Raw genomic sequence first — 12,543 nt, forward strand, 5'->3', positions numbered from 1 at the left:
TTTTATGTGGAGAGAGAGCTACTGGTTCACTATTAGAATATAACAAAAAAACTGATTTTACCTTTTTAACCCCCTTAGTAAAAGGGAGGAAAGGAAGCACTATGCTGAATCATCCCTACTCTTATTACTGATTCCCATTCATCATGTATTCAAAAAATGTCTAAGCAGAGCTAGAAGGATGAGCCCACAGTCAGGATTGTGGGAATCAATCTGTGGTCATGGAAAAGATTGAAACTAATAAAACAAACAGTATGAGATTCAAACTGATAGCTTTTTCTGTATGAGCCTTGTATTCTAGGCAGATGATCTAACTAGCAGATACAATGGTCCAATTTAATGCTCAATACTGAAAACAATTATACCTAAAAATATCATAAACATGTTTCAAAACTCAAGCGAGCTATCTCAAGTAAATCAGAATCATAATTTGACAATCATGTTTTCCAAGACCTTAATTCTAGTGCGTGTCAAAATTCCAAATTTTTGGCAGCAAAAACAAAATGGTGTTTCTCACCACACAAGGTCAGAGGTTGACGCCATGGAAGTAACAGTACATTTAACATGTAACTGGTTTCAGACAGAAAGATGAAAGTGGTACATTTGTGAAATGCTACGTGATATGTATTCTAAACTTCTTTCAAATGTCTAATGTAATTAGAGAGGCTCTATTTCTACTGTTTCCTCAGCTTCATACTCCCTCCTCCTGTACACTATCTTTAGCTCTCCTTCCTAAATATTGTTTCATGCGATAAATTGCCTTTGAATTCACATTCCCATTATACTTAGTCTCCCAAGAGGGAGAATGAAACAGAGACTTTCTGGGTAAAGTTTTCCAATAAGATGATCAAGATACTTTATGAAATCAACAAAAATAGTCCTGGTGACTATCAGGCTTTTCTTGACATCCCCAAAGCCTTCCTCTGTTTCATTCTACTTTCCACCCCTTCCTTTCAACCACCAAGGATCAAACTTTTATACAAGGCTTGTGTTCTGCCCCATACGTCTGTACACGTCCCTGGAGGAAAGGCTGGTAAGAAGAAAATAGCCCAAAGGTAGCTAGCAGGGAGAGACCATAAGTGAACTAAAGAGCTTTTAAATTAAAGTAGTTAAATTAACTACTAACAAGCCCCACAGGGTCCATAAAGGCCAGAATTGACCAAATCACCTTATATGGGATTATTATCACACATTATGTATATAAACATATTATCACATTATCACCCTTATATGTATAAAAACAAACACATAATCACACAAGTATACACAAGTGCACATATGTATGTATTATAAACACATAATATATAAGATATAGTGCCCATATACATACAATATGTTTTGTATGCATATATATGTAAACCTACAACTAGATAGATAGATTAAACAGATAGATGTATATAGATATATGTGTGTATACATATGTATAAGACTGGACATTTTAAGAACTATTCCAGTATATTCTGATTTTTTTTTTTAATTCACTGTTCAGTAGTCAGGAAACTGGTACTTACCCAAGTATCCAGGTTCCACAACATAAATCGTGCTGTTGGGTAATCTGGAAGCACCCTGCATACGAATGCCTGAAGTCTTAATTAAGGAACAAAATATTTTGGGGAAAATAAGGGGATTAGGCTTATTTTTGTCTGATTGATTAACTGGTACTTGTGTTAGAGGCCAGATCTCTAAAGAAATAAAAAAATAATTTAAAAAATATATAATTGCCTCTGGCTGTTTTCCACATTGGCAATCTGTAAGTTATTTCCCAGAACTCCAGACAACACAATGAATGCTTTTTACACCAACAGAATGATTTCTTTACTAAAAACAACCCATGTGTCTGAGTGGAAGCTCTCTTATACCCTGATGGTTTTTCCAATAATCTATGCCATACACCGTTGTGAAGGGGTCTGAAGCCCTTAAGAAGATTCTGAAGGGAAGGAATAATGTGGTCTCTGTATTTGCTCCTTCTCATTTCTAGGATTTTAACTAGTGAGTCATCCAGAAAGGTGTGTAATTCGGTGTTGCTATTTCAACTTCTTCTGATTTTCAGATCACTGGGAGAAAGCAGAGATATTTTTAGCCTGGCCATGGGTTTTGAGGAGAAAAACATCTCCACATCAAAAAATATTTGGGGGACTGAAGTACATTCTGAGTGTGAATGCACTCACACACTCACGAACGCGCACACACAGAAACACACACACACATATACTTAAAGGATATTTTTGTGTCCCAACACCAGGTTAGTCTGTCCCTGCTGCAATGCAGTGACTGTTGATGTCGCCTGAACCAAGTTGGCGACAGGCCGTGTTGGATCTCCCTCGGGGCCAAGTACGTTATTCTGGAGCTGCAGCTCATACTGATCAGAAGGCATCATTAATTCTGTACAAGGGAAAGACAAAACAAGAATGAGAAAAAAGTGGAGAACAATAGTGCAGCTTCCTTGCCAAGACATATGAATCCCTTTAATGACAGCAGATAGACTGAAAAATGGAAAATTAAGCAAAAATCAAACTGTCATGCTGTATGGAGAAAGCTGACAGTTTCTTAAGAAATCTGTAGAAAAGCACAGCCATAAGCAACCGGGGACCCCATCTCTCCCTTTAAATGAACTACAGCCTTTGAGGAAATTTTCCAGCTGCTTAAGGAATAATGACATTAAAGTCATTTCTGTTCACCACAGCAGGGATTTTTAGGGTATCAGTTGAATCTGTTGCTATGCCATCTTGAGAGCAGGAGGAGAACAAGCTAACTGAGCCACATCAGTTTTCTAAAAAGCCTCTGAACAATGGTCTTTCTAGTTTGAGAGAACTGGGGTCTGTAATTGGTAGGGAACTTACTCTAATCCTCAAAAGATACCATCTTGATAACTCACCAACTTAGAGATTTTGTTTTGTTTTGTATTATTTTTGTTGTTCTATCAGGTACATTTTGGAGCAAATAATAAATTAACAGGTTGAGAAACAGTTGATTTCTTCAGGAAAATTGTGAGTTTTGCTGTAGCATCTGTGATATTCATTTGTCTCCCTTATAAGGTAAATGGAGACCACAATTTCAGTCCTCTTTTTTTTATGTGGCAGGAAAAGGAAGTGGTCCATCAAATCTTTAGATTTCTTCCAATGTGACTTATTTAAGTGACATGAGAGAGGACAGTCATGATATAGGAAACCAGGGGCACTTAAAAGCGTTTTTCACAATTCCCAGCAACCATGCCCCAAATTATGAGCCCAAAGTGGCTTTGTTTCTTTTTTTCTGCCTTTTTGATTGTTAGCAACATGGAAAAGCAAAGCTCTGTTCCTTATAAATTTTTTACCATATACTCAGAATACATGAGCTGCTAAGTGTTAAAAATCATAAAAAAATCCAATTGTCAACTTAAGAAAGTATCATTTCAATATTCTAAAAACACCTTCAAAGAGCCAGCTCCTCCCAATATCTAAAAATACTTCCCCAAATATATGTAACTTCAAATACTGCACAAACTCATTCTGACCTTGTGAGAGAAGGTAGTAACCTTCTTGAGAAGAGGGACTGTTCACTTTTATCTCTATTCACACATCTCACACAATGCTGGGTACCTAGTAGGTGCTTTAAAAAAAGTAACTGATTGAAATGTACACCACACACATCAACACAGAGGAGAAGAGATATTGAGATCACCAGACAATGCACCTGCTCTGAGAGTTCACTTTGAGTGACATGAGCACAGGTGCTGAGGACATTACAGTGATGGAGATTTTTCAGTTCCTAGGAACCACACTTTAAATAATGGACCAAGTCAGAAAGCAGAGATATTTGTGGTAAATTTATGACATGTCATATCATAAATTTACCACAAATATCTCTGCTTTCTGACTTGGTCCATTATTTAAAGTATAATGGAAAGAGCAGTGAATTAAGATTCTGAAGACCTGGGTTTGAATTAGAGGTCTTCTGTTTACTACCTGTATGATGACTTAACTTCCTATATGAACCTTAGTTCACCTTTCCGGGAAATGTTTCCCCTTCTGTAAGATGAAGTGGTGGGACTAAGTGACATCTAAGGTCCCTTCCAGCTGTGAATCTGTGATCTTAAGATGCTTGATGACTGATTACAGAAGCCAGCTGCAACTCTTGTATGATACAGGAGGCTGGGGACTGTGTACTTTACCTGTGTCCTCAGTTGGATGAAAGACCAATTTTATGAAAGTTTGAGTTTATCACATTCATTCAGTCAATGATAAGTCTTCTTCACAAAAGGTTCCTTTACTTAACAAAAGAATTCAGCAAAAAATCCCTTTAAATAACATTTTCTTACAGTATATTTAAGTGCTGGTTTTCATAAGCTATCACAAAAATAACTATTACAGAATTTTAGATTTAGAAGGACCTATCTAGCACATTTTTTCATTTCAGATAAGGAAATGGATCTATATGAAGCATTTATTTGTGAAAGCCAGGTATTCTTGACAGAATTTGAAGGGCAAACCATTAGCAAGGGAATATGACTAGACAGAGCTCATGCTGACCCTAACAAATTTATCATTACAAGGAAGACATCCTGGATTCAGATATATTGGCTTCCCAGAAGCATGACCAGAAACACACACAGAGCAATTTAGGGATACAAGTCCAATTCCCTGTTTAAAATTCCCTAAAGAAGACCAACCAGGAGATAATATAAAATGTCACGGACCATGCTGGGTTACTGATACCTGGTCAATCCCACAGCTTCAAGAAGCTCCTACCCCTCTTTAGTCTTGCACCCTTTCTGCAAACTCAAAAAAATCAGAGCCATTAACTCCAAAACAAACATGGCAGCCTTCTTTGTAGAAGCTGGCCAATGTATAGAGATGTACTAAGGACTTGTGGTAGGTGAGCTCAGAAGACACAGTTCAGTAGGAGCCACTGAAGTAGTCTGCATACCCTGCTTTTTGTCCTGCTATTCTTTACTCCATGCCCTACCATAATGACAATGAGAAACCATATGGTTCAATCTTTAGTTTTGTAACCCATGTACAATTTTATAGAAATATGATCACTAAAACAACAATTCCCTAAATAAAGTATGCTGTTCTCCATAAACAAAAATCATGGACAACATTAACAATACATTATCTATAAGGTACTTGCTTTGAGCTTTTTTTCTACTTGTGAGAATAGAACTATACTGAATCATTGAAACTCTCACTCAGTTCTCTTACCATTATCTCTTAATCTCTTTATCTAGAGTACAAAATTAAAACAAACTGAGGAAAAACTTGGGCACCATAAGGCTTCAGCTCAATAAGTTTAACTATATCCCATCAGTTTCAATATAGAATTTTAAAATGGAATATAATTTCTTAAGTATTACCTGATAAAGCAAGAAAAAGAAATCTAAACAGAACCCACTGCTGTATAAATAAGCTTGCATATTCAAAGTCTGAGTTTTAATCAACAACCATAGGTTTCTTTAAAATTTCATTCCAGACTCCTAATTACTTTATGGTCTTTAAAATTTTAATAACAAAGATTCCCAGGGAGCACCAAAGGAACAAAGGTAATGGACAAAGGCTAACAAGCAATTTCCACCATCTGTATGTGTACGAATACACATAAACCATCCCAATAGGAGCCCATAATGTAGTGGGACCAAATACCAACTTTACTAGAGAAGAACAGCTGCTCCTTCTATTTAAAAAAGCAAAATGATTTAAAACTGGTATATAGTTCTAGCTTTCTTCAACTTCCTTCAAACCAACTTGTTTTCATAAGTATAAAGCCTATGGCAAAAACAGATTTTATAAAATATTTTAACTCCTCCTACCTCTTCTATATCTTGAAACATCAAATTTAAAGAGAGGTAATCTAGGTATAAGGGCTTCCCCAAAATCAGTATCCTTGAACTTCACTTGCTCCCGGATTTCTGCGAAATAATACTTTTGCTAACTCCTTATCATCCATATGATCTTCTAAGTCTTCTCTGCAGTAAGTTCCTAAACTTCGTATTCCATCCACCTCATTCCCAAAGGATGAGCTCAAGATCTAATTCAATCAGCTCTTCTATTCTATATGTTAAAGCTTCTCTAGATCTTCCTATTGCCTCTTCCTTCCCCTTTGGCTTAGAAAATGATAGTGCTTCTTGCCAAAGCTAACTCTTTCATGTATACCACTGATATCTCCCCATCTGTCCATTCCCCTCGTGCTATCAAAATTCCTCTATTTGAGGTGACCAATAACCTATTAATTTCCGAATCCAATTGCTTAATTTCTTAGTCTTTGACCTCCTTTTGGAAACCCCTCTAGAAGAACTGATACTATTGATTACTAATTCATTGATACTCTCTCTACCAATAACTTCCTTAGGGTTATCTCCAATTTCTTCTCTCCCCAACTCTCTAGCCCTCTCTGTCCTCTTTCATCTTCCATCTTTTCTTTTATCTTGACTCCTCCATCTCAATCCTAATCCTTTTTGGCCTCTCTGCAATCTTTGACACAGTTGACAACCAGTTTTCCCTATATACTTTTTCTTCTCTAGATTTTTGGGATTCTCTTCTCTCCTAGTTCTTCTATATACTCTTTTCTCTCTGAATTTTTGTGACACCGTATTCTCCTGATGTCTGTCTTACCTGACTGCTCCTTATTAATCTCCTTTGCTAGATATTCATCATAGATCACATTCACTAACTGTGGATATCCCCTAAGGCTCTGTCCTGATTCCTCTGTCTTTTCCCACTATATTATTTCACTTGATGATCTTCTCAGTTCTCACAGGTTCAAGTCTTACTTTTATATAAGCGATACCTAGATGCATATATCCAGCTCTCACTTCTCTCCTGAGTTACAGTTCCATATCACCAATTCCCTCTTGGACATTTCAAATTAGATGTCTCATAGGTATCTCAAACTCAATATGTCCAAAAGAGAACTCATTATCTTTCCCTATGCCCTACAAAATCTTCCCCTCTTTCTCATGGGGTAAGAATAGGAAGCAGAGAAAATTTATTTTTATTTACTGAAATTTTTGAAAAGATCAATCAGAAAAACCATAACTTCTGCTTTTCTATACTATCCTGAGCACCCTTTTCCCCCTTATCTCTGCTCTTGAGAAATGGAAAAACTTAAAGAGAGAATAGAGTTAAGCAAAACTCACCTGTAATTTTTCCTTGTCTGATTTTCTGGACTTTGTAGTGAATAGAGGTCCCCACCAGCAGATAAATATCATAAGCTGGGTTCAGAAGGATGTTCTCCAAAATTAGCAGCCTGACTTCTGCAGGATGGACATTCTTCAATGAAGAAAGGAAAAGAATCAGGAAAAGAGAGATTTTATGGGTGTAAGACATATTTAAATCTTGCTATCAGGATGGGGAAGTTTAAGGAAAATAAAAAACAGGTTAATACACAATCATTGTAATTCTTGCTGTAAAAACCCCAACTCTCAAACAGCTGGTACAGAACCCCCAAAGGAACTGTGTCAAAGTCTATTGCAGCAGATGTCACTGCAACAATTTCCACATAACAAATAGACTTCTAATCCCTACTGAATATAACAAAACATAACAGACAATCCCTTTTAATGGGTTAGAAATAAGATTTGGCCATATTTCTTGAGTAGAAACTCTACTAATGAGGTGTCTAAGTCATTTGGTGGAGGGGGTGTTCTTGTTTTCTCTTCATTCAAAAGACAGATTACAAATAACAAGAAAGAGACAAAGCCAAAAGACAGACAGGTAGACTTCAATTTTCTATTTTATACAATCAAGGCAAAGAGATAGAGAGTCAAGGAAGAGAGAGAGAAGGAATAAAGAGAACAAAAGGAAGGAAACAGAATTTAAGGGAATGGACTGAGATAATCAAACTCTGCACAAGCTAAGAAGGCAAAAGAACTAGAGAAAATGAAGGATAAAAACACACATAGGTAGAAGAAATCAGATTTCTGTGGACTAATGTTACTTTGATTCATTGAGAAGAGCATTTCCTGCTACTTGCGCCTTTAGATGGTTGAAATTAAGTTGAAAGAGTGATTTGATCCCAGAGGTTGTCTACTCCTGCTCTAGCAAGCTGAAATCCAACCAAGCAACAAATGAGAAAATTTCTTGCAACTTTTTTCCAATGGCCTGGCATCTTCCAATTAGTATTCATTCTATAAGCAATTCCCAGCACCTGAAGCACAAATGGTAAGTACAACTTTTTGCATGAAAGCCTTAACAACACATATTCTCTTGGCCAATTCCATGTATCATAAGGGAATGGTCCACTGCAAAGACAGGAGATTTGAGATTAAATGCTTAGTTCACTGTATGAATGAAACTGTTTTAATAGATGATCTTTAAATAGAGGAATGTTTTTAACACTTTGTTTTTAACATGTATTTAACTAAATACATGTCCAAAAATTAAGAACTTAAGAACACAAAAGTCAAGTTAAATAGATAAGCATTTATTAAATGCTTACTGTGTTAAACAAAGGATAAATAATCTTGTATGATGATAGACTGCATTGTGTAGTACTTGGAAACAGGGAATTTAATGATTTCAGTAAGACCCCATTTAGGGTATTCTTGACAAAGACACAGGAGTGGTTTGCCATTTCCTTCTCCAGCTCATCTTATAGATAAGGAAACCGAGATGGAGTAAAGTGACTTGTCTAGGATCACGCAGATAATAAATGTCTGCATAGTAAACCACTGCAACACCCAGCTGCCTGAGTTAGGGAAACCTGTGTTCAAATTCTATCAGACATTACTTCTGGGTTAACTCATCCTTTCTCAGCCTCAGTTCCTTCCTTTGTAAAATGAAGGGATTGTACTCAATGGCCTCTAAGGCCACTATCAGCTCTAAATCTATGTATGATCCTATGAAAAAAGAACATCAAGACTAGTGAGAAGCCTTCAAAGACGGCCTCCACCAATTCTTATAGCACACTAAAATTCCATTATGTTCATATATCACAATTTAAATCAATCATTAAATACTTATTGAGCACCCTACTATATTCTAGGCACTGTGCTAAAGGCTCGGGACATAAAAATAGGCAAAAGAAAGTCCTGTCCTGAAGGAGTTTAACAATCTAATTTTTTTTAGCCATTTCCCAATTAATGGGCATTTGCTTTTTTTTCAGTCCTTTCCTATTGCAGAAAATTCTGGTATCCATATCTTGGTATGTATGGGATCTAGATGTGATGTCCTTGGAGCGCTAAACATAGAGATAAATCACTAGGACAAATAACACGAACATTTTAGTCAGTTTCTTAGCATGATTTCAAATTGTGTCCCAGAATGGTTGGACCAGATCTTCTTTGTAAATAGTTGCTTGCATGTTGTCTTCCTTTTTAGACTATAAGCTCCGTGTGGGCAAGAGCTGTTATCTTTATATCTCTAGTGCTCTGCACACTGCCTAGTATATAGTAAGCACTTAATAAATGCTTCTTTATTTGGCTAAAGAAAATGAAACACTTATTTAGTGGCCAGACTTGGTCAATTTATTTTAGTACTTGGCATTTTATCTGCACCACACTCTGCTTTATACTCTTTCTTTTCTCATCCCTCTGGACTGAGTTCATGTAAATGTTGGATGCTTAAATTCTCAATTTTTGCTGAATGAAAAGTAGCCAAGATTCAAGACACTTTTGTGCTATGTAACCACTGACAAATCACAAAACCTCTCTGTTCTTCTGTTTCCTTATCTGTCAAGTGGGGATAGTAATAGTTAAAATCATCTACACTCAGAGTATGAAGAGTATACCATGTGAATGATCATTATTATTAAAACTATACCAATCTAAGTTAACACATTTATTTCCCACCAAAACTTTCAATGCTTCTAATAATCTACTTAACTGGTACATAAAGTGAATCAGATGAGCTAAATGTAAATGGGTATCACTTTCTTGGTTGGTTAAGTTACAAAATTAAGGAACGCAAATGAAATGCAAAAATCTTCCTGTTAAAAAGATATGCCCAAAGAACCTGGCAAGTAGATTGTGCTAACCAGAAAGGGCAATTTCATTACTGTGGTGAAAATGGAAATACAGTTACTTTAGATTACAAAGAAATAAAATAGCATAAATTCACATCAGAACTGGGAAGGGTGCCAGCATAGCAGTTAAGCACACTTTGCTATTGGCTCTTTGATTACACACCTTTAGAAATGAGAAGCTAATGAGATGAAATGTGTTTCTAAGTAAGATTGGTTGGGGCAGGAGGGGGTGATCGAGCAGGTGATCAGCCCTCCATTCAATAGCCCTCTGAAGTCAACTCAGAAGTGAGCTGATTTTTCATTGGAAAAGTTGTAGGTCAGGAACCAAAAAAGAAGGAGAAAGAGTGGTTTCCACAATCTGAGTGGTGGGTGTTAAAGGACAGGGGAATCCTGGAATTTAACTAGGAACCCTAAATCATTTGACTATATCTCAGAGAAACAATTATGAGACAAAAAATCCCAGCCTCTTGACAAGCTGTTGGCACAGTTCCTCTCAGCTATTCTCAATGAAACAACAATGTGAATGAATGGCATTTTATGGTGAAGAGAAGGGCTCAGATATGTAATTCTTTATCTTCCATCCACCTCCATGTCACAGCTTCAGAACTTGAAGAAAACAATTGCATTAAATCTCTCTGAAAGAGGTCTGATATCCAAGATAAAGATGAAATAGATACTAATAGAAAGCATGAAGAATTGATTGGTAAGTGGTCAAAAGACTTAATTGATACATGGTCAAAAGCTTTGAACAAAGAAATAGTTTTCAGAAGGAAAATTGCAAGTGGCTAACAACCACAAGAAAACAATATTCTAAATTATAAATGACAAAAGAAATGCCAATTAAACCAACTCTGAAGTTTTAATTCTTAGAAAATGGGTAAAGAAGATAGAAGACTGAAATAGTTTAGATTGAAGGGGCCATGGAAAAACAGCATATAGTTAATGGAGCTGTGATATGATCCAATAATTGTGTAAAATAATTCACAACTAAACTTGAAAAAAGGATTAAACTATTCATACCCTTTTACTCAGTGAAACCATTACTGGGCATAGAGCCCAGAGTGGTCAAAAAAAAAATAAAAGGTCCTATATAAACCAAATGTTGTCCACTGAGTGGCTGAACCATTTGTAGCAAATGAAAGTAATGTTAAATTAATTCACCATAAGAAATAATATTAAATAAATTGAGAAATTTGGGAAGACTTGTATGAACTCTTTAAGAGTGAAGTAAGCAAAGCAAAAAAGTAGAAAATGACTACAAAGGAAACAATTTTTAAAAAATCACCAAAATTCAAATGAACTCCAATGACTACAATGTCCAATCTTATGTTTATAGGACTGGTGAAAAAACATAACCCCTTGCCTGCCTTTTGGTGGAAAGGCACTGCACTAGAAGTGCACAATGAGACATATGCTATTAGACAATCAATTTGTCAGTGTGCGTTGCTTTGTGATTGTTTTAACAAAAGAAATTTCACTGGGGATGTACGGCTATTGAAAAATGACACTGACATTTTTTTAAAGTATAAAGAAAAACTTTAAACCATCTACTGAAGTTTTTCTGTTATGAAATATTAAAGTGGAAAATGTTATTATATTTATAGTTTGAGGTATTTTGTTTTGAAAAATATCCTCAGATATTTTTCTGTAACACACTCATCTAAACATCTTTTCTCTTTATCTTGGGGGTTATTGAGAATCACCATCTAATACTACCTTATACACCACTTCTTGAATCCGTGCTTTCAGCTTGGAACTTCCTGTCTTCATTCCAGACACTAAAATTGTGTCTCCTTGCTTGGCCACTTTCTCCATCTCTGATATATAAGAAGGAGGTATATAAGTAGACTCTAAAAACTTGAGAATCCTGGAACAGAAATGACATTTTATAGACTCAGGAGATTAGAACATAAGAAAAGGTAATTCAATATTCAGTCAACATTCTTTAGATTACATAAAGGTATTTAAATTCCAAAGTATGTCTAAATTTGTACATTCAGCACATCACCTGTAGCAAAAGATTAACATTTAATTTGAAGATTTTACCCATATAACAAGAGCATTCACCTAAACACATTTTTATTCTCATGAAGGTTGTTTAGTTTTGTGATATCATGTGCTTTCTTACTTGGTTTTACTAAAAATCAAAATGCTTTCTTTGAAAATATGTTTCATTCTCTTCAAACAGAAAAAAAATATGTCTTTTAGAATATTCTTTTCATATTTCTTCTATCTTGAAATTAGTTATCCTCTAGCTTCAGGATTTAGGTGCTTTTCAACTTAGAAAGCCCATCAAGTTGGGAAAAGAGCCCAAGGCATATGGAAAAAGTGCTGTCCCATCAAAGTTGTTCAGATTAACTGGGAAGGAGTTGTAAGACAACTCTCTCTTTGAGCTTTGGGGAAAAAACATAGATTGGAGAAAGCATCCCCAAGAGACATGTGAGACATGTGTCTTGACATGAGACATCATAGATGCTAGAAGAGGGTCTAGGCAAATCAAAAGTCGTGGCTACAGCAACCATCCTTGAGTACCAGCCAATTGTGAGGGCTATGCACTAAGCTTGTAAAGAGCAAATAAAGAGGCAATACAAGGCTTTCTTTAAATGA

At 35.9% G+C, this 12,543-nt stretch overlaps 1 protein-coding gene across 1 annotated transcript in view; it reads right to left on the bottom strand.

The window, feature by feature from the left end:
* Positions 1-12,543, bottom strand: part of NUP210 (nucleoporin 210) — a 150,157-nt gene that overhangs the window by 89,825 nt on the left and 47,789 nt on the right. Inside the window, 4 exon segments of the mRNA XM_051983765.1 lie at positions 1,509-1,584; positions 2,210-2,379; positions 7,112-7,244; positions 11,653-11,803. Coding sequence (XP_051839725.1) covers positions 1,509-1,584; positions 2,210-2,379; positions 7,112-7,244; positions 11,653-11,803 — 530 coding nt within the window.

The sequence above is a fragment of the Antechinus flavipes genome, chromosome 1 (genome assembly GCF_016432865.1).
Source record: "Antechinus flavipes isolate AdamAnt ecotype Samford, QLD, Australia chromosome 1, AdamAnt_v2, whole genome shotgun sequence".
NCBI classification, from domain to species: domain Eukaryota; kingdom Metazoa; phylum Chordata; class Mammalia; order Dasyuromorphia; family Dasyuridae; genus Antechinus; species Antechinus flavipes.